Below are 27,595 nucleotides of genomic sequence, written 5' to 3' on the forward strand. Positions count from 1 at the left end.
TATCGAATCTATTTACATAGAAAAATATAGTAATAAGCAGATGACAGTCAACTAGTTGTCTTGGAATACTTGAGTTTAAGGCAGTTTGGGCTTATTGGCTTTGCAGCAGGTTGGTGGTTCTGCAGAGATATTTATGGTTTTGGCCTGTGGGTGGCCGAGGCATTGTTTTGTGATACTGCAATAGTGGAATGCCTTTGAAGTCAGCTTGGCAAAATAAGCTTCCACCCAGCTTCTGACCTAACAGAAGTTAATGGATGAGGCCGACACATTATTTGCTACCAAACAATTGAATTGTGCTCTGTACATTTAGAATTTATCAGGAGAGATACATTAGGGTGCCTTTGGAAAAAGTGTTTTCTCAAGGAAAAAATATTTAAACATGAGATTAACAGTTGTTGGTTTTTAAAAAATTGCACTCAGATACTGGAGAAAAGTGTCAATATTTAGAAGTTACTAATTCATGGCACAAAGACTTTGGGTCTCATCATCATTCTGACCTTTTTGAAAGGTTGCCTGTAACCATTTAGACTATTATCCGAAGCTGTAGGCCAGGTGCCCCAGAAAATTCCATTGCGAACACCTTTGTATTTTTTGTGATAATATCTGCCATTTAGATTAGCTGCCAAGCATGCATCAAACCACCACCCAGAGCTATAGTATGCTCCACAGTTCCTGATGGATACCTGTCGTTGTCTCTATCTGGGGTAGTGAAGAACATTTGGTCATGGTTGTAATGTTTGCTGAATTGCAGGGCGTTCCCAGCTGTACCACTGTAGCTGCCAACACTTAAGCGGTATTTGAGAAATTCATTGGTCACATAAAATTGTTCATATTTTGCATATTCTTTGACTCCGTGAAATCCTCAAGTTCAATCCTCAGCTGCATCTCCTTGCTTTTGGTCAGAAGGTGAATTTTGTCATTCCCTAGCCAGAATTCTCTACTCAGGTTTCCAAAGCCATTCTTGTATTCTTTCCATGTTCTGTTGAAGCTGGTGCTGCCATCCTGACGCATTTGGAACACTGTCCAGCCACCTCCCATAGATTCCATCTCACAGTAAACGTCAAAGCTATCATGTCTTGGATCGGGAGTAATTTTGTAGATTCCATTACGCTGTTTGCCTGCTGCATAATAATTGGAACAGTCTCCTTGCAGAATCTGTATCACTGGACAGAGAAAAGGGGTTGAGGAAGTTAGCCGCATTATTTACAACTCATTTTTAACTTGTATAGCATAATAGAAAGCAATCTGAATCCATAATGGAATATACACTTTCCATTTGTGCAGTGTGTATGGATGTAGAATAAATAATAAAGGTAAAGGGACCCCTGACCATCAGGTCCAGTCGTGTCCGACTCTGGGGTTTGCGGCGCTCATCTCGCTCTATAGGCCGAGGGAGCCGGCGTTTGTCCGCAGACAGCTTCTGGGTCATGTGGCCAGCATGACTAAGCCGCTTCTGGCGAACCAGGGCAGCGCACGGAAACACCGTTTACCTTCCCGCCAGAGTGGTACCTATTTATCTACTTGCACTTTGACGTGCTTTCGAACTGCTAGGTGGGCAGGAGCTGGGACCGAGCAACGGGAGCTCACCCCGTGGCAGGGATTCGAACCGCCGACCTTCTGATCAGCAAGCCCTAGGCTCTGTGGTTTAACCCACAGCGCCACCTGGGTCCCTCAGAATAAATAATACACATAGCTTAATAATATCAGAGAATTTTTTTTCTGTGCTTCTGCAAGTCATTGCAATAATAATAATAATAATAATAATAATAATAATAATATCAGTAATATAGGAAATGACCCTAGAAGAAAACAGGGGAAGCATCTGCTGGCACTAGTTTAAATTTAATATGTGGTTAGAGCTGGATTTGATGACACTTGATAACTTTTGCAATTCCAAGTCTGTTTCTTAAAGAAGACTTTCTACTGAGGTAAATTGCTGCCTCTACCTCTCCTTATTTGGGCAGGGGGAGGACTGGGAATAATAATTTCTTGACAAGGGTATGTTGTGTCTTCTGCTGTTGCCCACAACTTATTTTTGTTTGCTTGTTCCCACATGAGTTATCATTTCCTATCATAATACACAACTGATCCTTGTGGGGTCACAAGCCTGTTCAGGTCAAAGGGGGGGGGGGGAAGCAATGGGTGGCCTCCAGACAAAGAAACCTCCATTAATGGTTCTGTGTAATGAACTAACTTAGAGGAGCATCAGAGGCATAGCTTTTATATTATTTCATTGCTTTGTGTGAGAACTCTCATTTTTTCTTCACCAAAGTTTTATGTTGCGCTCCTCAGTGTGCAATAGAACTATCCACATAATTTTTGCATAACAATTATCTTGAACAGTTGACAATTTGACCTAGGGTCAAATGCCAAGTCCCCACTTGTCATTTGTCTTTTTACACTTATGGAGAGCAGGATAGTTTTATTACTTACAAGATTGGCCTAAAGTGCTGGTGTCACCTGTTGTTTTTTCCTAGCTGTTTGTAGGCTATCGTGTACAATTGACACTGACACTCAGAAAAATGTCATTTAAGAGCATGACGGTGGCTTCCTGTAAACGTGTTATTATGTAACCTCTGGATTTTAGAGTGGAAATTCATTTGGACAGTATACTAAGCAGGAATGCAACACTTTATGATATAAAGTATTTCTTCCAGGTGTTTCCTGAAGATTATGGCCCATTTTATTTCCCGAGCCAGTTATAATAGAAGCCTGACAAGCTTTACAAATGAAATGTTCTTACATTTTTTTCTTGCATTCTTACATTCCAAATGATATTAATTGAATGCTGCTTCGTCAATAATTTCATGTTTCCATGAAATTATTGACAAAGCTGCATTCAATTAATATCATTTGGAATGAGGAAATGAGTTGTCTGAGTTATGTTGATTCCTCTTATAAATTATTTTGGGAGGGGAAATGTTTGTCACCCAAATTTGTTGGAGGGGAGCAAAGAGACAAGTGAAGCTATTGAGAGAGTTTGAAGTTTTCATAATCAGGCATCAGTATTGATTTTTGGGCAGTGATGCAGCCTTTCATAAAGGAAGAGGACTCGGGTTACTTTCAGAGGTGCATAGATGCTCCCAATAGGTCTACTCGTGTACCCACCCCCATATGAATATGTGTAAACTATCATTCTAATACATCTAATAGATACATCATACTCTGATTCATTTATACTGTTGTTCCTTTAGAGAAGCGCAGCCAGCAATACATATGCTGTTTGATTATTTTTCAGAGACAATTAGTCTATAAATGGAAGCTTGTTGTCTATTAGTAAGAGTCTTGTTTTTTAATTATGCTGAATACAGTCGTACCTTGGTTTTCGAACAAAATGCGTTCCGGAAGTCCATTCGACTTCCGGAACATACGGAAACCAAGGTGAAGCTTCCGATTGGCTTCCAATTGCACAGGCACGTCAGAAACAATAGCGGAAGCCACATCGGACATTCGGCTTCCAAAAAAAAATTTGAATGCCGGAACACTCACTTCTGGGTTTCGATCATTCAGGAGCTGAAACATATGAGTACCAAGGTGTTGACAACCAAGGTATGACTGTAATAGAATGTAGTGAATTTTAATGTACTTTCACATACACTCATGATCCTGCTCCGGCCTAATGTGGATGCTAGGAGAAGTCATAACAGATTCAGTAGTGCATGTGGATCGCCCACTGGGGAACACTGTGTTGTATCTAACACAGTTGTCCATTAGTGCAAGGAGTTTTGCCTATACAACAATACTTTCTCTCCCTCTCTTTTCTCTTTGTGTTCCCCACACCTCCCACCCAACCTGTTATGGAGGTTCTGCAGAAACAGGAGGGGGACAGGAAGTCCTTGCACTAATGGATGACTTGTTGGATACAGCCCATCTTTGTTTATTGTTGCTTCTCTGGCAATCCATATTGCATTGGGTCCTTCCCAAGCATCCAAGACTCCGACACTTTGTCCGTTGTCCTGGGCTGGCTGGATGCATAGGAGTGGTGGAGGGCACCAGCTGGGGAACCCCTGAGAGAAGAAGGCTCAGAGCCTGGGAGCAGTGATGGATGATGACGAGTGGTCAGAGGTAAAAGAGGGAAAGGACTGGGAGGAGGAGGTGTCATGAAGCAGAAGGGATAACAGGGTTTAGTGAGCGGAAAGAGTGGTGGCAGAGAGCAGTACGAATCAGAGGTGGAGTGGAGGCTGGAGGGGAGGGGAGCCAAGAGGCAGAGACCAGGCAGGCTGCCTGCCCCCTGCTGCTGCAAGCCTATTCAGGGAGAAAAAGGTAAAGGTAATGGACCCTTGGTGGTTAAGTCCACGCAGACAACTCTGGGGTTGCGGCACTCATCTTGCTTTACAGGCCGAGGGAGCCGGCGTTTGTCCGCAGACAGTTTTTCCGGTCATGTGGCCACCCTGACTAAGCCGCTTCTGGCGAAACCAGAGCAGCGCACAGAAACGCCGTTTACCTTCCCGCTGGAGCGTACCTATTTATCTACTTGCACTTTTGGGGTGTGCTTTCGAACTGCTAGGTTGACAGGAGCTGGGACTGAGCAACGGGAGCTCACGAGGCTTAGTGGTTTAGACCACAGCGCCACCCGCGTCCCTTCTATTCGGGGTTAGAGATTTAAAATAGCCTATTCAGGAAGAGAGATTATTATGTTCCACTCACTGCTCAAGTTTATCCAAATGAGCCTCAGTATTCTTTTTTCAACATTCAGAATGTTACAGACTGCTGTTCTGAGGGATAAATATACTTAAGAAGGCTAGGGAAACATCAAAACACACACTGTGGAATGTGAATAGTTTTGATTTATTACCCCCAAAATATAACCATTAAGCTTAAAGGCCCAAAGGAGTCACGTAACAGAATGAACTGAAGGTGAAGTAGGCATCATTCGAAATTCTACTTTACAATGAACTTAATTCACATTCAGTTCACTCAGCAATTATGGGAATACTTTTAAGTGCAGTTCAGAGAATGTTGAATGACTTCAGGAACTTAAAAAAAAATGAACTGATTCCAAGCACTGTTTTCTAGCAAGAGCTATGAATTACAAAATTATTTCTTGTTATTGTAACAGGATAATGTTCTTTTAAGTGCAACCACTAAAAATAGATGGGTTGGGGAAAGTAATAGTCAAAATGATATTTCATGTAACATTGTTTATTTCGTGCAACATTGCCAAGATTCCACTCTCAGTATATCACATGCTGTTCATTTGGGATATATTAATGTAGCTCAGTTTTTACACATGTGCAGCTGTAAAAATAACATTTGTGTCATCCATCTAAGACTACTTCCTCTGTGTGCCCAAATGTATGTAATATGGCAAGTTATTATTAACATTTTGAAGTGTGATTCAAAATAATAATCTTATTGTCATTGCCCATACAGAACAATGAAATTGATCCTGTATGAGAAATCAATTTCTTCCATTCTTTCTACCTGAAGTGATAACTAAGGGCATCCTTATTTCACCAGTGCAAGCTTCTCTGAGTTTGGACAGCTACCCACGTTAACAGTGGAAAATGCCCTTTAACAGCCTGATTTTTCTGTACTTTAACAGGGCCAAATCCTTAAAGATTCTGGCCTGAATCCAGGTCTGTCCACTGGCAAAATAGTTGTGCATAACAACTGGTAGCTGCAAATAGGGACACACATCCCCCTGTACCTCAAAGGATGTAGCCACCCAACCCACTGAGATGCCTATGAACATTGCAGAGTGGTTTCTGATGTGCATCCCCCCACCTGTTACATCCGTGGAAAGTTGAGATGCAAACTCTTCTTCTCATAAGCTTTCTTCTTGTGCTCAGTGAAGGAATGTAAGAATTTGCCTGTAATGTAACTGCTGTGTCACTCTGACAAAAATAAAGTGTGGGGTGTGGGTGTGTTCAAAATCCTTTTAGCATGAAAAGAAAAACCCATTATGAAGTTCAGAGGTGCTAGATTCTCATCCGTTTCAATAGCTTCCCTCACAGCTAAGCTAAAAGTCTTGTTGGCCCAAAGAGATGGTTATATTTTATTGTGTTTCCTAAATAATAATAATAATAATAATTTATTTATACCCCACCCATCTGACTGGGTTTCCCCAGCCACTCTGGGCGGCTCCCAACCGAATATTAAAAACAAAATACAGCATTATTGAATCCTACTATTGAATCCTAACACATTGAATCCTACTTTTATCTACTAATTTCCCCCTAATATCCAGATGTGCCCTAATTGTAAAGTAATATGGATCAAGTAACTCCTAGTATTTACTTTTACTTTATTGGTAGGTGGCAAAAAGTAATAGAGTTAACAGATGTATGTAAGGAAATGCTGTTCTGATACTTTTAGTAAAATAGTAAAAGCTGACCTACCTGGTTTTGGTTGTGTGGCTGGGCAATTTGAAGAGCATTTATTATCCAGATTGTTCACAGCAAATGTCAGGTTGGCTACTTTGCTGTCCACATAGCTTTCCACGTTGTTCATGTTTATGAGGTTCATGTGCTCCAGCTGATCCTGTAAAGAATGGATTTGGTTCTTTGCATTCTTCAGACTGGCTGACAGCCTGGAAACCTTGTTCTGCAATTCTTTTACTCTGTTATCTTGTATTTTGTCGACTGGAGCCTCTGTGCCAGGTGGCAGGAATTCGTTGCTGTCTTTCTCTAGATTCTCATCTGCCTGCAGCTTGCAGTCTTCACAGGACTTCTTCATCTTGTTCACAACTTCCTTAAGGTCTGCACTTCTTTGAGCGTTTTCTCAATCTGTCGAAACTGCTTGGGCAGCTGGATGGTCATTGGAGGCAAGGTTATCCGATACGGGCATTCCTCTCCATCACATTCCCCACTGCTTTTGAGCTTTATTGGACAAGCGCCAATCAGTTCTTCTTCTCTGGCGCTGTCTGTGCTATCATCTGTCGCTGCAGAGCCATTTGTAAATAGCAGCAGAGCTGCCTGGAGCAAATCCTGTAAACGAGCTTCATCTTTTCTGAGGAGCTAGCCCAGTGAGGAAGTGTGCAAAGTTTTCAGTGACTTTTATAAAGAGCAGCTAACTGCTGCCTCTGACTTATCAGAGAGGCTGCCTGCACTGTTCTCGGAAAAGGGTGGGAGTTGGTTGCATCACAGCAAGCTGCAGTGATATTAATAGAAGAGTAAAGTAGGTAGCTGTGGGGAAATTACCCAGACTGCACATTACAAAATGTTATCTTCGGCACCTGTCTGCATAATCAGACATAGAGATACCTATACCCAGGTATTCATTTTAGAATAATAAACATATACACAACACAACAAATACAACATTTCAAAAACAAATGTATGCTTTTTAACATCTAGTGTTTGCTTTGGTAAGCTTTTCATTAAAAAAAAAACCACTAGCAGTGAAATTGTATGTGTTCATTGTTAGCATATAAACAGTATTAGGATAGACTTGAGCCAAAAGTCTCGGGGTATACTTAGTGTACAACCTTAGGGTTTCTTGGGAGCTCAGCATAAGTTCTGCGAGACTGTCCACTGTCAGTATCCTGTCTTGCAAAGCTATGTGTGAATGTTTGGTGTTCTGAGACGCATTCGTGTGAGCAACAGTTATGCTCAAGAAGCCTGACCAAACACTCCGCATGAACCAAGGCTGCGCTTTGGACAGTCCGGGGAATCCTCTGCAGTGAATTCTGGGAGAAATATGCAAAGGTTTTCTAGCAAATAATGATGTAGAGAGTCTTCTTTGAGCATTCTCAAAACTACCATATTTTGATCAGGGGGAAACTGGTATGTCTCTGTACCAAATTTTTGGGAGTCTGGCATTGATACCCACAGTGATTCTGCCCCTTTTGTGTTTGAGGCTGTGCCAACTTTCCACAAACTGATGATGCCCCCAGGTATTTTGGACTACTTCCCTGAGAATTGGCCATGCTTGCTGGGGCTGATGAGAGTAGGTTAGGAAAGACTGCTACATGCTATTTTGACATACAGAGTGACACCACCCCAGTGCATGCCCCCCATAAGTTTGTACAGTGGTACGCAGGTAGTGCTGTGGGTTAAACCACAGAGCCTAGAGCTTGCTGATCAGAAGGTTGTGGTTCGAATCCCCGCGATGGGGTGAGCTCCTGTTGCTTGGTCCCAGCTCCTGCCCACCTAGCAGTTCGAAAGCACGTCAAAAGTGCAAGTAGATAAATAGGTACCGCTCCGCGGTAAGGTAAATGGCATTTCCATGCGCTGCTCTGATTCACCAGAAACGGCTTTGTCATGCTGGCCACATGACCCAGAAGCTGTACGCCGGCTCCCTCGGCCAATAAAGCGAGATGAGCACCGCAACCCCAGAGTCGGACATGACTGGACCTAATGGTCAGGGGTACCTTTACCTTTACCTCAGGTTAAGAACTTAATTTGTTCTGGAGATCCGTTCTTAAACTGAAACTGTTCTTAACCTGAAGCACCACTTTAGCTAATGGGGCCTCCCACTGCCGCTGTGCTGACAGTGCACAATTTCTGTTCTTATCCTGAATCAAAGTTCTTACCTGAAGCGTTATTTCTGGGTTAGCGGAGTCTGTAACCTGAAGCGTCTGTAACCTGAGGTACCACTGTATCTATATCCCATAAGACTGACTTGAAGTAAATGTTTTTTATTTGAGTTGAACCTGTTTCCAAGAAGCATGTTCAGGGTTGCAACCACAGGATCACTTCACACATTATAGGTATAGAGTCTTTGTATCACTGACCCATTTTTGTATGAAGCATTTGACTAGTTACACATATGGGTAGCTCAGTTGGTTAGCATGTGTGCTGATAACTCCAAGGTTGCAGGTTCCATCCCCATATGGGACAGCTGCATATTCCTGCATGGCAAGAGTAGGACTAGATCAGGCTTCCTCAACCTCAGTCCTCCAGATGTTTTTGGCCTACAACTCCCATGGTCCCTAGCTGGCAGGACCAGTGGTCAGGGATGATGGGAATTGTAGTCTCAAAACATCTGGAGGGCCGAGGTTGAGAAGCCTGGGCTAGATGATTGTTGGGCTCCCTTCCAATTCTACAATTCTGTCATTCTATGGCATATTATATGGTATATGACTTGTGGAATGAATCCATTACACAGGTCTTTAATCTTTCCCCTCTAAAACTATCAACAGAGAATACCTTTTGAGAGCTTCTCACATGAATAATATTTCCTCCTCCTCCATCATTGTGGAGATCGTTCACTTTCCCCTGTGAAGCAACATTTCAGGAAATATTGTGAAAATGTTACGCTGTTGCTTCTCTATGTACCCTCCATGCCTCTTCCTGGGCAAGGGAAACAGGAATTCTCATTTCACCAGGTCTCTAGCAGACCCCCTCCTCCAAATCGTTACTACTTTTATTTTATGAATCTTCTACCTCAGACCAACCGATTCTTCCAAAATGTGATTGCTGTCGAATCTTGCTGTAGCATGTGCTGTTCACAAAGAGGAAACTGTCTCCTGATCTTTTGACAGTGGAAAAAAAATATTGGCCTCTCTGAATGACCATCTAGAACAGAAGTTCCCTGTCTCCTGAGTTCTTCCTGCAGTCTTTGGTTAAGGAACTTCTTCCTTCAAGTTTCCTTAGATACACTTTCCTATCGGAAGGGCAGAAACAGATTTCAATCTTAGATCCCTGGATTTATTGCCTATTCAATCATTTCTGAACTCTTGTCCTTAATATTTGCTGTTATTTTTCTGTCTCACCCACCTGGAAATACACTTTGCCTCTTCTGTTTTCCTCAGAAATTTTGTTCTTGCGCCGCCACTGTTACCAGAACCTTACCACAATACCTGCATCCTGTACTTTTATTGTCATAAATCTATCAAAAAAAAAATAGCGTCTGCATTTAGTACAATAGAGGTTTTGGAATTCTTGTTCCAAAAGGAATCAATATGTCCCTCTTCCATTTGCAGAATTAACACACACACGCTAACTGGCCGTGTAATCCCATGCATATTTACTCAGAAGTAAGTCATAATGTTTTTACTGAGGCTTGCTGCAGGGTTAATGTGCATAGAATTGCAGTCCAAGGCAGAAGCCCTGAGACCTAGACATGGTAATGGCTGTGGAAGTTTCATATAAATATCTATTTTCCTTATCTTACCATATGGTGATGTCAAAGCCTGTTACTGTTATTTGTGGAATTATATTTTTTTCACTGAGGCAGGCAAAGTACTGCAATAAAATGTGTTTTCAAGTGCAATGGCTATTTCCTGCTCACTGCCAACTACATTTTATCTCCAAGGCCTCAGTGCTAAGTGATAATTAGATGCTTTTCTGTTGGCTAGCTCTCTTGCTTATCCTTGATCACTGATTATTTTATTTTTATTTTTATTGGAGAAAGTGTCAGCCCAATACATTTTCCAGTCAGAAGTGGAGTTCAAAACGTGCCCCATCATGATTCTTGCTATACCCTGGGGCGGATCTACTATGAAACTAATGAAGCTTAAGCTGCTGGGTCCATAATCCTGGAGGGGCCCCAGAAGCAACTTTAGTTCACATTGCTTTAAAAATGTTGGGTCAATTTGATTTGCATGAGTCAATTTGATATTTTGTTGTTGTCTATTGTCAGGGAAGAGTTAGAGATAGAAGCCTCCAGTTTCACAGAGGGAGGAAGCTTTCCCCAAGGGGAGGAGGAGAGCAATGAAACTAAGGAGAGATGAATTCTGACAAGACAGAAGTACTGTTTTGGGGGGACAGGGGGGGCGGTGTGGGGGACTCCCTGGTCCTGAATGGGGTAACTGCCCCTGAAGGACCAGGTGTGCAGCCTGGGAGTCATTTTGGACTCACAGCTGTCCATGGAGGCGCAGGTTAATTCTACCAGCTCCATCTGGTACGCAGGCTGAGACCCTACCTGCCCACGGACTGTCTCACCAGAGTGGTGCATGCTCTGGTTATCTCCCTTGGACTACTGCAATGTCTATGTGGGGCTACCTTTGAAGGTGACCGGAAACTGCAATTAATCCAGAATGGCAGCCAGACTAGTGACTGGGAGTGGCCGCCGGGACCACATAACACGGTCCTGAGAGATCTGCATTGGCTCCCAGTGTTTCCGAGCACAATTCAAAGTGTTGGTGCTGACCTTTAAAGCCCTAAACAGCCTTGGTCCTGTATACCTGAAGGAGCGTCTCCACCCCCATCGTTCAGCCCGACACTGAGATCCAGCGCCGAGGGCCTTCTGGCGGTTCCCTCACTGCGAGAAGCAAAACTACAGGGAACCAGGCAGAGGGCCTTCTCGGTAGTGGCGTCGCCCTGTGGAACGCCCTCCCATCAGAGGTCAAAGAGATAAGCAACTACTTGACATTCAGAAAATACCTGAAGGCAGCCTGTTTAGGGAAGTTTTTAACTGTGATATTTTAATGTATTTTAATATTTGTTGGATGCCGCCCAGAGTGGGGGGGACCCGGACAGATGGGCGCGGTACAAATTATTATATTATTATATTATTATATTATTAGAGAGCAACAGGAACAACAGGGAGGGTCCGGATGTTCACTGGAAATGCAAGGGTTAAGTTATAGCTCAGATTCGGAGGAGGGGAGATACAAGCCGGCTCTAGCGAGGAGGAAAAGAGCGGGAAAGCAAAAGGAAAACCATTTTGAGAGTTGCTGGTCACGGAGAAGCAGAGTTCAGAAGGTATCTGAAATAAGTGACTCTGAGAAGGATAGTTAAAGATAAGAACTGTTTATAAGATTGTTTGTTAACATGCAATAAAAAGTTATAAAAGAATAAGAAGCGTCTGCGTGGTGATCTGAAGAGGATAACGGCCAGCCCTGACATCTATATTTCAACAATACCAACGTTTGAGAGTCAGTAGCACAGATGTTGTAAAGGTGTGGCGATCTGTCGTGGAACAACTTCACTGAAGCAGTGTGGTTACCCAGGTCTCGTTGCTGGTTGCAAAAATGTCAGTCTGCCACTGGCTGTGCCATTTAGATACAAATTCCTGCCTTCATCCTTTACCCCGACCTCCATTGTGCTGCCTGAAGGATTGCCTCTGAATGGAGACAACAAGAAAGAGAGGGACAGAGAATGAGAAAATAAAATCTGGCAGGTTAAAGGAAAGGAAAGTTTAGCTGAAATTTGCAGGAATGAGGGTGGAGGGCCAAGAAGAGTCTTCCTTTCATTTGTTAAACTTTGAAGGTGTGCAGATTGAGTGGTGGAGAAAGCAGATGAAATGAAAGCTTATTTTTTAAATTAATAAATAAAAATACAAAGGTGTCATCCAGAGAGCACATTTGAATCATATTTTGTAGTTCTTTCAAAGATAATGTCAGAACTGCAATTTTGTTGTGTATTTTATCAAACACACGTTGTATCAAAGGCAACTCAGGTGTTCTCTATATTACGATATATTCAAATTCAAATTCAAATTTATTGCGGCTATAAGCCCATAAAAACATAAATATGGAATATATGACATAATATATATAGAGAACACCTGAGTTGCCTTTGATACAATGTGTGATACAATGTATTGCTAAATACCAAATTTGGGGATTGAGTGCATTTGTGAAGGGAAGAGAGTCAAAACTAACGAGAGGATAAGTCAAGGAGAGGATAAGTTATTCTCTTTTTGCAACTGTATTACAATCTTCTTAGTTTTCACGTTACATCGGTTCCAGGCAATTCCAGTTCCCGAATCAGTTCGTACAGTGCAGCCTAGTTCCCTGAATCAGTAGTGCCACAGGATGTTGTGAAACCCAAATTTAATGGCATTTAGATTGAGTTACTACTGAACTAAACCTATGTAAAGGAAATGGTACTTTTGCCTAGTTTTCTTAGAAAGGAAAACACAGTGAGTCAGATTCAGATTCACTGTGTGTCCTGATACAGCTGGTCAGATGGCACACATTTTGGAAAATGGCACATTACAAGCTTTGGGTATCTTGTGATGGTGACTTATGTCCCTGGTATGTAGTGTTGCAATGCATGTTTTAAAACTTTTGTATTGCAAAACTGTACATTCCTGACTAAAGGCCACAATCTGCATTTGTACTCAAAACAGAAATTGATCATCATTTTAATGGTTCCTGTACCTTTGCCATGTACCTTTATGCAGCCATGTATATTTTGCACAGTAGTTACTGCAAATCTGAATAAAAATCAAAGTGATGCAGTACCTATTTGTGCTTACTTCGACTGGTAATGCATGAGAATTGTCGAATCGTTATCCTCTATTAAAACTGCTAGCTAAGGTCTGGTGCCAGTTTTAACTTTCCTGTAACTATGGTTATTTGTTAGCAATGCTGGTTTATGTTGGGTAAGAAGGAAATAAAATAATTATTCACATAGAAAACCATCTGGGATGGTGTGGCTTTCCAGTTTATTGCATAGAATGCTACATATACATATACCCTTGGGGAACAAGTTAATTCCTTTGAGGCCAAGGAGGCTGACCTACAGAAGTTGAGATGAGATTGGCTGGTGGATGTGATAGCTGCATCCTACTCTCGGGATGACAGCTCTCCTGTTCTCATGGCAACAGAGGACCTCAATCTAAGAAAGGAGGAAGCGTCCCCCTCGATTGAGAATGAATTCAAGGAGGCATCTGTGGTTTTGCCCTTCCTAGGGAATACATATATGAGCAGGAGTAAGTAAGGGGTTAAGTGGCTGACCCTAGGCAGACCAATAAACAGAGGGAGGAGGAGCTAGGGGCAGCTAAACAGAGTCAGTTAGAGTAGAGCAGTTGGTTGAAGCAGTTGGTTGGTGGGTGGTTGTTGATTGTGAGGGTTGGTGGTGAGGTAGAGTGGTGAGCATAGGATTAGGACAGGGTTGTAACCAATATCTTAAGTTGTTGAAGTTTTTAAATAAACACTTATTATTTTGTTTAAAATTGCACCCTGACTGTGACAGTGATTACCAGGGAGGGGATCCTGGTTGGTGGCAGCGAAGCGCCGTGGTGGCACAGGGATCAATAGTCCGTTAAACGACCGGGGATCCTGTGTGATCGCCACAGCATCCAAAAAGAGGGTGTGATGTAGGTTACTTCAGTTGCCCTCACATAGACTGGGTACATCTATGTTCTATGATTCTGTGTCCCAGTCACAACAAAGAAGTACAATTTCTAGATACCCTAAACCAGGGGTCCCCAAACTAAGGCCCGGGGGCCGGATGCGGTCCAATCACCTTCTAAACCCGGCCTGCGGATGGTCTAGGAATCAGTGTGTTTTACATGAGTAGAATGTGTCCTTTTATTTAAAATGCATCTCTGGGTTATTTGTGGGGCATAGGAATTCGTTCATTCCCCCCCCCCAAAAAAAATAGTCTGGCCCACCACAAGGTCTGAGGGACAGTGGACTGGCCCCCTGCTGAAAAAGTTTGCTGACCCCTGCCCTAAACAGTTACCCTAGATACCCTAGTTTGTCATGGAGCTGACCAGGGGGGCAGTGACACTGAACTTAAGTGGTGCCAATGAACTGGTGCAAGAAGTTTATTAACTGATTTGGAACGGTGACCACAGCACTATCAAATTCACTATATATGTAAACAGACAATTGCCAAGAAAATCCAGCCCCATCACATTTGACTTCAAAAGAGGAAACTTCCCAAAGATGGGGAAATTGGTTAAAAAGGAAGTTGAAAGGAAAAGTCAGGAAGGTCAAATCTCCCCAAAAGGCTTAAAAGTTGTTTAAAACCACAATATTAGAAGCTCTGCTAGAATGTATGTCACAGATCAGGAAGGTTAATACCAGGGTCATGAGGATGCTAATGTGGTGGTGAATGAGCAGAATCTAGACAGCTATTGGAGTCAATAAGGTTTCCTTTAGAAAGCTGAAGGTTTTCCATTGGAAGAATGAGGAACTGAGACAAATAGAGGTGGTATGAGTTGAAGTTCTTATTGACAAAATTAAAAATGATAACTTGCCATGTCTGGATGAGATTGACCTGGAAGATCTTAAAGAATTCCAATATGAAATTGCTGATCTTCTATCAGAAATATGTAACTTGTGCCTAAGATCAGCCACCATACTTGAAAACTGGAAAGCGGCCAACTACATCAGTTTTTTAAAAAGAAATGCAGGGGATCCTAGAAATTACATATTGGTCTAATTTGAATATCTTGGAAATAAATTTCACAAATGGAAGTGCAAATTCTCACACGCTTCCATGACCAGGGGGAAACTGCGCTGGAATTGAAATTTAAGAATTTTGTATTTTAAAATGGTAGCTAATAGTACTTGAGTGTTGAAAATGATATAAAATTCCTTCCAAGAGGATTAGCTCAATATTAAGATCTCAGCAATGAGAACCTAATTTTTTATATATACTGTAGCTTTATACCACATGTTGTGAAACAACACCCCCCCCCAAGGCATGTAATTATTGCCAGATATAGTGAAAGGTTTCAATTTGTTTCACATTAGTTAAAATGGTTGCCTGAATCTTTTCATAATAATTATTCAAGTAAATTCATAATCGCCACTCTTACATTTCTTAGTTGTTTTATGAAGGAAAAATCCCTGGGACCAGAATGGCTGAACTGAAGGCAAAGTATACAGTTCTGCATGATACTCTAGTAAGGTAGGCTTTGTAGACCTTTCTATATGTAATGTGAGTACTTATTTCTAGTGATTAAATATTTGTGCTAAATATGTGTTTGTAACTCAGTAAGAAAAATAAAATAAAATATACTGAGAAAAATTGTTCAAAAAAGATTGGAGGGGACAAAGAGTGTGTTTCTGTTTACTATTTCTAGCATCATTCCAAAGTTAGGTCTTCTGGAAAAGCCAGGAAACACTCTGTTTGGTGGTTGTGCCCGGTTATTAAACTGTTCTGAGTGAATGTCAAATTCTTACAGGAATGCTGCATATATTTTATGTAAATATTTGAACAGCATTGAAGATTATTTTTTTCACCCAAGCACTAGTTTTGTTGAATCATTGACCTCAAGGCTAAGTGTTTCAAGGTTCTAAAAGATAGTCAGACAACAGTTTCCTGCTTTCGGATATTATTTCATTAAAATTTAATATTGTAAGCATGGAAATAATATTCTATTGAATGCATACGCAGGAGAAAGAGTACAAAGCAACAATTTATCTCAGCATTTGATTCCCAATTTTGGTCATGCAGTAAATAATAAGAAATCTGTTCCTCCCCCCCCCCATTGATTGTCTTTCCCTACTGTCAAAACTTACATTCTTAGATGAATAGACCAATAATCTGACTTCTTTGCCTTTGTCGCTTAGATATGTGGTGCTCCGAAGATATGAAATAATATTTGTGATTTGCAATAACTTTTCATTATAGTAGTTGAAGGTTTGCTTCATAAATATGTGTTTTATCCCAACATTGCTGTTTTGCATCAGCTTACAGGAGTCGGAGATTCAGCTGCTACAGGATGCCAAACGTTTCACAGTCGAAATAGAACAGCAAGAGCAGATACTAGAAAATACTGATCAGTTTCCAGAGGGATATTCTTCAGAGGTCACCAAACTGAGACAGCAGTACCTGAGATATGTCAATGAATACAATGCGATTCAAGAAAGGGAGTATGAAATTCAGTACAAGTTGAACAGGTAGATAATATTGGAGTGGCAATCTGCATTACAAACTATGTACCAAGGAGTAATGACTGTCACTTATCCAGCTGATTGATGAATGGGGAACCATTGGTTTGTGTAGGCTTGGGCAGGGAGAATGGAGCTGCATGGAGCCACTGGGCCTAGTGAGGACATGAAAAGTGGATGCATCAGATAAGGTTAGGGCTAAACTACATGTTACACTTAGTATGTAGCATGCAGATATGTCTCATGTTTTCCTTAAATTAATTATAGGTGTGGAGGGCAATTGTTATTGGGATAAATTCTATACCCACCCCCCTTCATGGCTGTGAGGCTTAGAAAAATGTTTGCATGGGGGCTACTGGAAACTTTTTTCTAAGCCTTGTAGCCACGAAGGAAGCGGGTTTTTTGTGGGAGCGTGACTTGCGTGGAAGGGATGTACAGTACCTCCGTCCTTCTGCACCACAGTCCCAATAACATTTGCCCCCCACATTTGCAGCTAATTAAAGAGGTGGGGGAGACATGCGCATTAAGTGAAATGTATAATTTTGCCCTGAGACATCTGATGGGAGTTGGAGTCTAGCAACTGATTGAAGCCCGGGTTCCCCATCCCAGAGACAAAATGTTGGAAACTACTCGTTGTAGATATGAATATTATGAGTGAGTAAATCCAAAATTGTGACACTTCAGTATTATTAAATTATTTTAACAAAACCAATACTTAGCCTTTCATTTTGGCCCCTTTTGTTTTCTTTAGCTGTATATTGAAGCATTTCAAGGGTACGTGCTTGCAAATACTTGATATTTAAATCACCTTATTAACATTATGAGTTGAATGCTCTTTTATGCTGTTTTCCTTTAGTTTACGAGAAGACAAGAATCTCATTGAAAGGGAGTATAAAAGAATGCCAAAAGCTACTGTAAGTAAGATGTTCGTGTTACCTGTTCATGTTACCTGCGACGCCTAGTTTTGTACCATTTGGCTGGATAAAACAACAAAGCGTAATGTGGCACCTTAAAGATGACCACCAACATTTGCTGTGTAAATTAGGCTATATTTTGTTCAGTCTTTTTGGTTTTAGCCACCATCTTGTGAGTAGTTAAGGGAGAAAAGTATTTTAAGTTCATGTATCATGTAAAATATGGCACTTTATCCCATCTCCATTTCCATATTTGTCTGGGATGGTTTTGATAGATATGCTTACCACCTTCCTTGACATTTCTTATTGTTTCGAGATGTAAAATTCTTAACCATGTTTAGCATTAGATGTGCATTTGGCTTTTTCAGTTAGAAAATATGGTGCGGCAGGGTAAACAGTTTTGAAAGTGAAAGAAAACTACAAAGCTAAGCATCAAGAAGAGCAAAAGCATTTATGATCTTCCAAATAATCCTGCCAAATACCACCAAAGTTATAGATTGTGACGAGTTTCATACCAAATGTTTTGTCCCTTCCCCCAAAAAACACTGTACACTTAACAGTAGCAGCAGTGACTAACTTCTTTGCTGCCGCCTGTGCCTTAGCCTTCAGGAGACCTGCTCCATATGTCCCCAATCCTACAAAATATTCCTAGAAACCCAGAGGTGGAGATCTACCAATCCCATCCAATTTAAGGCGGTTGCTGATGAACCGAATGGGTTGGGTTACGACCCTCTTCATGGGACGGAGGCAGGAGAGCAAAGAACTCTGGGAGATAGGCACAGTCCCCTCCCTTTTTATTCCTGACCCTAATGAGGGACTGCCACAAAACAGATCTACAACACAACTGAGAGATTTTGTAATAAGGAAGATAAATGGGCAGTAATATTGCAGGTCGAATAACATGCATGCCCCTAAAATACTATTTTAACATACATTCTAGAATAACCATGTTTTAATGTTTTCCTAATCCGTGCATTCCACTTTCCAAACATGCAGTAACTAAATTTTGCTTTTTAAAGGATGCAGATAAGAGGATGAAGGCTCTGAGGGAAAGCTGTGAAGAGCTTCGTAAAGAAACCACACACAGGCGGCAAGAAATCAGAGCACTGAAAGATGACCTTTCTTTAAGACACAAGCGCCTTACTAAGGATCAGAAAGAACTCGATGAACTCTTTCGGAAGCAAGAAGAATTAAAAGTAATTCAAGAATAAATTCATTAGTCTGTGTAGCTGTGCACCACTGTGTGCTCCCAGTTGATACAACGTGAATATTAGTTCTGTAGCTTTCCATAAAACTTCTGTCTGTGTAGACTAATGTTTATATTTTTATCACTAGGATGACCTTGTCCGTCTTCAGCCATTCCTCTTCAGCTCGGAAAGGGATATGGACAAAATAAACCGCAGAATGCAGTAAGGGTTTCTTTCCTTAATGTTTTTTTGTTTGCCCAGTATTATGTATATTTTTATTTATTGACTTTCTGTCCTTCCTCCCAAAGGAGCCCATATTGCTAGCAGCCCAGAGGACAGTCCTATTAAGCCCACTGCTGTTTGCTTGAATTTAAGCCACCTGGCACTTAACGTGATCCTAAATATTTGTGTTGGTCTGTTTGCTGGTGTGACAAGCATGACATCATGTTTGTGATGCTGTGGTTACACAGCGGTAGGTTCTTCCCATCTTTCACATTGGTTTGTTGAACTGGGTCCTCTTCTTCTGGCTTCCACAACATTCATAATCCAATCCTGACAAAATCATAGGCAATGGGGAACATGTGACCCTTCAGCTATTGTTGGACCTTAACTCCCATTAGTCCCAGCGTTGTGTGGTGGTTAAGAGCAGTGGACTTGTAATCTGGTGAACTGGGTTCGCGTCCCTGCTCCTCCACATGCAGCTGCTGGGTGACCTTGGGCTAGTCACACTTCTTTGAAGTCTCTCAGCCCCACTCACCTCACAGTGTTTGTTGTGGGGGAGGAAGGGAAAGGAGATTGTTAGCCGCTTTGAGACTCCTTTGGGTAGTGATAAAGCGGGATATCAAATCCAAACTCTTCTTCTTCTTCCCTGCCAGCATGGCCAGTGGTTTCGTATGATGGGTATTCCAACCCAACAATCTCTAGATGGCCACAGGTTCCTCATACCTGCCCTAGACTGAAGCTCTTGTTTTAGTGATAGCAGAGATATTCATCTCCATCAAATTGATAATGTAATATATTACATGGGTGCTCACTACAAGCACCTATATAGCGAGGCTGTGCTGCATTACTGCCTCCTGCTGCTATGGAAAATGTTTCTTTTTTCTTTTTCTGAAGGCATGGCTTGTTTTAATCTGGTGCTGTTATTACGTTGTGACTCTACAGTTAGATGGTGAACAACTTTAAATCATACTCTTAAAAGCTACAGAAATAACATAGAATTCTGATATTTCAGGGACATGATTATTTGAGATTGCATTTATTTTCCTGCTACTTTATACGTCTTTGGCCCTTGTTGCCATTAGCTTTTCAAGCTTCAAAGCCCTTAGAGGCTAGTATTCTGTGGGTCTCCATCAGAGCTTTTGAGATGGACAAAAGTTCCTCAGGGTCCTGTAAAGCTAAACCGATGCACAGCCATCTAAACGTATGCTGTCAACTACAACATCAAAGGAAGATGGAGCAAACTTGTTTTCTCCTGCTCTGGAGGGTAGGACTTGAACCCATGGCTTCAAGTTTCGAGAAAGGAGATTCCAACTAAACAGCAGGAAAAACTTTCTGACAGTAAGAGCTGTTTGACAGTGCAGCAGTCTCCCTTGTGAGAGGACTCTCCTTCCTTGGAGATTTTAAAGCAGAGATTGGATGGCCATCTGTCATGGATGCTTTAGCTCAGATTTTTGCATTGCAGGAATTGAACTAAATGAGCCTTGGAATGTATAACTTTTCTTAATCATGTGGACAATAGTGTTGTGTGTGCTGCTGAGTAAAAGGGAGAAGGAGCTGAGATCTTATTGAATAATAAAAAAACCATTTCCACCTGCCATATTCGGTACATCTTTTCATGGTAAAAAAGTAATCAATTGGATTGAAAGCGTAAGTGTTTTATCAACACCTGGGTTGAAAATGTAAGGCCATCGAGACTTTGCTCCTGAATTTATCAGAGCACAGATGAGTAACAACATGGAGCTGTTCAGACTTCCAAGGGACACTTGTGAGGTAGACATGAGCATCTGTGGGAAGCAGGCACACGGAGTGTCTTGGTTAGGTATAGTCTGCGGATTCCTAGTATTTGTTTAAAAAACAGTTACATCTCTAGCCCTTGTGGAAACTAATATATGATGGCAGATGTGGAGGCACTATTCTGTTAATTTGTTTTGGAAGAAACTAGCCTGCTCCCACCTTTCAGTGTTTCTAGCCAATGAATGACATCACAACATTGATCGACATTTATGAAAACAAATCTAACCTCTCAGACAATGAGAAGTCTAGAGTGACACACCTCTTTTCTACAGAATGAACTAGGCTCATTTTAAAGCTTTCCCTGGCGAAGTGCTCATTGCCCCATAGAAAACAATTCAGGCACCTGTGATTTTAGTGTAGTTATGATTAGGCAAAAGTTAAAAAAAAAAAAAAACCCAAAAGGTTGCAGCAGAATTGGGACTTTTTGGATCTTTCTAACTCAGATATTATTGTGTACCTCCCAAAATTATAACTGAGCTTGTAAAAATTAAAGAAGTTGCCCTGTCAATGCAGTTATTGCAGGGTCTGTGTCTGAGAGAGCATGGATTACACAGGCTCTAAACAGTAACACAGGGTTATTTCCGTTTTCAAGAGTGAAAGTTAGAGTAATGTAATGCCAACCCTGAAATGTAGTCTAGTGTTTATCCTGGGGATTTTTTTTAGTGAATGAATGTAGCTGCTGTTGTTATTATAGCAGAGGCTTGACAGCCATCTGTCAGGAATGCTTTGATGGTGTTTCCTGCTTGGCAGGGGGTTGGACTGGATGGCCCTTGTGGTTTCTTCCAACTCTATGATTCTATGATTATTGTTATTATTGTTATTATTATTATTATTATTATTATTATTTATTACTTATACCCTGCCCATCTGGCTGGGTTTCCCCAGCCACTCTGGGCGGCTCCAACAGGAGATTAAATATACATTAAAACATTAGTCATTTAAAAACTTCCCTAAACAGGCCTGTTAAGTTAATTGTAGTAGCAGTGCAATTAATTAAAGGCTTAAGGGGTCCAGAAAAAAAACACTTAAGGTTTCAGCTGAGGGTGGAAAGACACAATATGGATGCCAGGTCTGTCTGTAGATGAACACCAGGTCTGTCCAGTGAAAAACAGCACAGGGATATTCCTAGAACTAGATTCTCAGAGACAGGTCTACCCAAGTCTCATTACTGTTCTGTCACCAGATCCACTAGAAATTTTAGACCAGCTCTCTGTTAGTTATACTGTATATGTTTATTTATTTGGAATATTTACTACTCCCTTCCCCCCTCCCCATCATATGAAAGCAGGCAGTGCATTATGGACCTTTAATTGCTTCAACATGGTCTCATGGTTCGGAATAGGAATTTGGGTCTAAGTTTTCCGTTAATTTGTATTGTGTTTTTACTGGAGTGCAACAGGTATAATGACAGGATGTGAGCAGAGACCTATTTTGTTACTAATATAAACACCTGCAATTGTCTCCAGAGAAACGGAGAAAAGGAAAAAGACAATGCAGGAAGAAGCACGAGATATATTTGTGTCCTTAAGAAAAATAGAGGCTAAAAATGACGAGGCACTAGAAGAAAAGGATGATGTGATGAAAGAGGTGGATGGGAAAAAAGCTTTGCTGGAAAGCAAGGAGCGAGAATTTCTCTCTCTTACTAAAATGCATGAACTGAACAAAGAGAATGAAGGAAGTGCCATAGCAGAAAGGTAAGTTTTGCATTCACAGGAGGAATTTGTCTTTCACCACCTGTTTTTGCTAGCTAAATTCCACTGGGTTGCTAGGTTGTGTTTCCAAGATGTGTATATGGGAGAAGACTGCTGTTCAGATATTCCAGTACTAAACTGTACATTGTTTTAAATATCATATCCCGCATCTTTGAATTTGGCCTGGAAACAAAAAGGGAGCTAATGCTGTTTTTCCAGCTTATTGCTGTAACAAGCAGCTACAGGGAGCCCTGTGGATCTTCAGAAACTTCTCAATGACATAAATCAGCCAATCAGCTTCTTTGTCAGATGATAATATGGTCAAACAAATTGGTGAATATGGTGAGATGAACCTACCAATTTTCTAAATTATTCCGTGCACCTGGTGAAGTGGGCTCTAGCCCAGTGATTTTCAAACTTAATACCTTCAGGAAACAGTTTCCCATTGCAGATCTACTATAGAATCCCTCTGTGTTGCAGAGGATTTCAAGACTGTTTCTAGGCTACAAACTCTAAGTAAAAACAAAATCAAAAATTCTTTCCAGTAGCACCTTAGAGACCAACTGAGTTTGTTCTTGGTATGAGCTTTCGTGTGCATGCACACTTCTTCAGATACCTAAGTAAATATAGGTAGATAACTCTAAGTAAATATAGAGTAGTGACTAGGTCTGTGGGGGCTTAGCTGACATTCTTGGAAAACTGGTAATATGCTCTACAATGCGCCACATTGCAAAGAAAAAGTGGCAATGATGGGCAAGTTGCCTTTCAGGTAGCCTGTCTGCCATGGATGATCTTCTCATTGAGAAACTCCTTAGGAATCCCAAAGGATCATGTGGCATGGTTGGAAAACATTGGTCTCCATAAGGCTGGAAAACATTAATCTCCATAAGGCTTTTGGTTTTGTTGCCACAGACTGATATAGCTTCTTTTGTGGAACAAAAAATGCTGTAACGCTGGTAAAGTTGAATCAGTGTCCTTGAAAGTGATTGCTGGTTTCATATTTTGACTACTGCCCAACAATAGTTTTTACTCCCACTGTTCCTAACTGTATTTTGGTTTATTCCTATAAATGTTACATCAAGATGCACTCAGGGCAGCTCGCAAGAGTTTAAAAAACTCTTTTTGCAAAAAAAAAAAATAACAAAACAAATCACAGCATTATAAATTACAGGAATTCAGTGGTTTTGTTTATACCTATTCCTTGCCCAGTTTTACTTTTCCTTCCTTTTGTACATTTTGTTTCCTTTCTGTACACTTCTGTAGGGCTATCTTAGAAATGGGTTCTCGTAACTGTATTACGACAAAGCAAAAACTGCAAGACACTTTGAGTCGGATGCAAAGGGAGAGAGAGAAAGATTTCAGAAATTTTAAAAAGATGGAGATGCAATTGAAGATAGCTCAGGAGGGCTTGGAGCAAATCAGATCCTATCATGAAAGAATCCAATTAGAGGTTTGTATGAATAAGATTGATTAGAGATATTTTTCCTGGTTAAAATTAGCTTGAAAATGTTTCCACAATGCTGTTTTCTCTTTCAGATTGTGCCAGTAATTAATTCGGTTACCTGTTTTAAACATTGGCAAAGAGACATAACAATATTTATTTGGCAGGGAAAGAGACCAAGAATAAACTTTAAGAATTTAACAGATGCTAAAGAAAGAGGATGTTTGGCCTTACCTAATTTCAAACTGTATCATGAAGCAGCATGTTTAACTTGCTTAAAAGAGTGGATAACATTAAGAAATACTAGATTATTAGACTTGGAACAATTTGACAGAAGATATGGATGGCATTCATATCTGTGGTATGACAAAGTCAATAAACATAAAGATTTTCTTAATCATTATATAAGTAGGAATCTGATGGAGGTGTGAAGGAGAACTAAAAGCCTTCTGGAACATAAGACTCCCTTATGGTTATCACTAATGGAGGCCTGTGCACATAAAGAAACAAGTATGCAACCCAAATGGGCTTTATATAGAGATTTGTTGAGCTTTCAGGATAATGAATATAAGTTTTAAAAAATTCAACAAAATACAAAACTTAGTGGGTAACTGGTTCCAATATAATCAGTTAAACAAAATCTATAAAAAAGGATTTAAATAATGGATTTGCTTAAAATGTTGGACATAATATAGATATGGCTGCCTGGGGAAAGCTTTGGAAAACAGGAATGAAATTTACAGCATGTTATGGCCTAAAAGAAAACTATTACAAGATGATGTATAGATCTAATCCCAAAGAAGCTAGCTCAAATGTACAAAAATGTATTAAACAAATGTTGGAAATGTAAAGCTTGTGAGGGGTCATTCTATCATAGGTGGTGAACCTGCAGGAAGGCATAAGGCCTTTTGGGACATGATATATAATGAAATTAATAAAAGATTTAAAGTGACTTTTTCCAAGAGGCCACAATCCTCCCTGTAAGGGAAACTAGACAGTGAAATCCCAAAGAAAGCCTTAACGGTATTTATGTAGGTGACTACAGCCGCAAGCACTGATAAAAGAGACAAATTTAGAATGTTTTAAAGAGCTCTGGAAACCATTTCTAGTCTAAATAAAAAGTTATTTCCCATATGTGAAGATCCCAGCGGGGTTTGAAGTGTAAGAAAACAGCAAAATATATTAATAAACATGTTAGAGGGGATGAAATCAGATAAAACAGAACCTTAAAACGCAGTTGTATGTAATTTGAGTTATAAACATGGGTGGTGGGTGAGCAAGAAGTCACTAGTTTTGTCGATTTGGAATATAATTGTTGAATCACAAATGTAACTCTATAGAAAAAAATATAATTACAAAAAAAGAAAATGTTTCTACACAAAGGATTGTGTGTGCATAGTGTTGTGACAGTGTTGGAATACAGTGGTGACTCGCAAGACGAAATTAATTCATTCCATGAGTCGTTTCGTATTGCGAAAATTTCGTCTTGCGAAGCACAGTTTCCCATAGGAATGCATTGTGCGGGGGGGGGGGATCGCAAAACGTTTTCGTCTTGCGAAGCACGACCATAGAAAAATTCATCTTGCAAATCACCTAAAAAACCGCAAAACCCTTTCATCTAGCGAGTTTTTCGTTGCGCGAGGCATTCGTCTTGCGAGGTACCACTGTACCACAATCATTAACACATCCAGCTTTTGCCAGGTGACATGGGATTCCAGCATGAAGGCAGCCACAACGACCAAGGGCTTGGTATTCTAAAGAATAACAAACAGCAACAGAAGACAAAAAAAAGCAAAAATATTTGTAGCAGCAAGCTATGGCAAAAAAGCAAAAAATTAAAAATTAAAAAAATCAGCAAGCTAATGGCAGTAAAACTAAAACTAGGGTAACTGAGAATCAGGCTGTGTTTGCCTTTGAAGGTTACTGAATGCTGTATTTAGAGGAAGGATATGTTCCTTTTCGAGAGAAATCTGTACTGTAGATTCTGCTTTTCACAGTTTCGGACTGTGTCACACACTCCACCCAGCCTAGATTGTACTGTAGTTTGATGCTGCAACCATGCAAATTCCTAAAGGCTGAGGCACACCAGATTGGAAGGAAGCATGAGCCTCCCTTTATACCCTGGGACTCAACCTGACCCATGAAGTCCTCAGTCAAGGGTCTGCCCTGCACCTGGCCCAAGTGTGCTTTTGTGTGCCTGCCTGCGTAGAGAGATGTTCTGTTCCCTCCCACACCACACTGCTTGCTACTTCAAATTGTGACTTCTCAATAAGTATGTTGGGGAGGTGCGCACCTGGACTTCCCAGGAAACTTGAGGTCCACTGTTTAATAGTTAGAAAAACCTACATAAATGAGAAAAGAGTTACTATCTTCCCTGGTGACATGGGCCAATCAATAACCTAAAAACCTTAGAGATGCCAAGCTAAGGAAATTTTCCATGCTAACAAGGACTGATGCACATTAAACACTCTAAATGTTAATCCATATGTTAGGCCTGGAAGAACAGAGTTATAATGTACAACTCTTTTTATGTAGTCTAACCAGATAACTCCAGATATTTATGGAGGCTTGGCATAAGCTTGACCGAGAAGCCAAGAGGGTGGAATGCAGAGGGGAAAGAGCCAGGCTTTATTGTGAGGGTAACATATAGGAAACTATACAAAACTGACGGCTTTGCTGATTAATTCTTACTGTCACAACCGCGTCACTAGGTTGTGTTTTTTTTTAAAGGAACTCTAACAAAGCATATGAAAATGCTTCCCCCCAGCCGCGCCAATCCCTTGGATGCTATGGCAATGTTCTACCCAATTGCATGTAATCTTGTGGGAAGTATTGTATGAATAAGCATTCACAGAATCAGGAAACAGGTTGTGACGGAAGCACTTCCTACAAACCACTTATTTCACAAGAGCATCATGCCAGATTCCCTTGTGAAACTGCTTACTGCGCAGTTGTGCCTTTTCCCAGCAACGTGTCAATCCAAGGCAGACAACAGGATTAAAGTGTATTGTGTGGGTCAGTAACATTTTGGGCTATAATAATCTTGCTGCAGTTAAGCCAAAAGAACCAACCACAACATTATCAGTGGACATGGAATAATGGAGGAGTGTTGAAATAGTAGCTTTTACAAGACCTCCATATTTTCTTCTATCATGCCTTCCGCTCAGTTGTGTAAAGTAACCCAGGAGCTGCCAGGCATTTTAAAATTATACTGGAAAGCTTCACTTAACTGTCTAACGGTCTGAAGTTGTTAGGAAAATTGCCCATCTGTAAATATTTCTGTGCATGCAAACTGATGGGCATTCACAGATAGCAAGTTCCAAAAAAATCCGTTTTGGGGCATTCATATTTTTAAAAGTGCCTTAAGTGATGGGGTGCAATGAGTCCATTGGTGCCGTGATGTTGCAAGTTGATGAGTGAGTTGGCATCACTATAACATGCAAATGCTAGTCTGGCATCAGCATCCAAAACTGATACACAATACAGAAAAAGGCAGAGAAAGAGTGTGGCATGTTTAGGACACCTAGAACCCATGTCAAAAGGTATTTCAGTCAACACAGTACAAATTATGCCAACACACATCTGCATGACTAAGTTTGATTACAATAGCAGCCTATCATCATTATATATCATACATCAGCAGTGATTATTATGAATCAGGTGGTTATTACAGATCAGTTGGCGTTTGTCTCGTGTGTCTTGATATTTAGAGCCCATGGAATCCCACGGAGCTTAACATGTCTACATGGTTCCAGGTTGCAGCTATAATGCCTACATCAACTGCTGAGATGGTTGTTTTTCTAGCATTATCCTTTAGCAAGCTATTTAACAAACTTAAAAAAAAAAAACATGTTCTGCAGTTGGAATGTGTACCTACATTC

General features: G+C 40.8%; 2 protein-coding genes across 2 annotated transcripts in view; one reads left to right on the forward strand and one right to left on the reverse strand.

The window, feature by feature from the left end:
* Window positions 1-27,595, forward strand: part of CCDC146 (coiled-coil domain containing 146) — a 60,754-nt gene that overhangs the window by 13,867 nt on the left and 19,292 nt on the right. The window contains exons 3-9 of the mRNA XM_033163536.1: window positions 15,397-15,479; window positions 16,265-16,474; window positions 17,322-17,379; window positions 18,399-18,575; window positions 18,715-18,788; window positions 22,049-22,276; window positions 23,537-23,723. Of these exons, the coding sequence (XP_033019427.1) occupies window positions 15,397-15,479; window positions 16,265-16,474; window positions 17,322-17,379; window positions 18,399-18,575; window positions 18,715-18,788; window positions 22,049-22,276; window positions 23,537-23,723 (1,017 nt within the window). The remainder of the gene's footprint in view (window positions 1-15,396; window positions 15,480-16,264; window positions 16,475-17,321; window positions 17,380-18,398; window positions 18,576-18,714; window positions 18,789-22,048; window positions 22,277-23,536; window positions 23,724-27,595) is intronic.
* Window positions 408-7,049, reverse strand: FGL2 (fibrinogen like 2). The gene is given in 6 exon segments (XM_033161643.1): window positions 408-673; window positions 676-855; window positions 858-1,163; window positions 6,342-6,701; window positions 6,704-6,928; window positions 6,931-7,049. Coding segments are annotated over 6 exon segments (1,302 nt in total). The 5' UTR covers window positions 6,947-7,049; the 3' UTR covers window positions 408-458.

This window comes from Lacerta agilis, chromosome 10 (assembly GCF_009819535.1).
Source record: "Lacerta agilis isolate rLacAgi1 chromosome 10, rLacAgi1.pri, whole genome shotgun sequence".
NCBI classification, from domain to species: Eukaryota; Metazoa; Chordata; class Lepidosauria; order Squamata; family Lacertidae; genus Lacerta; species Lacerta agilis.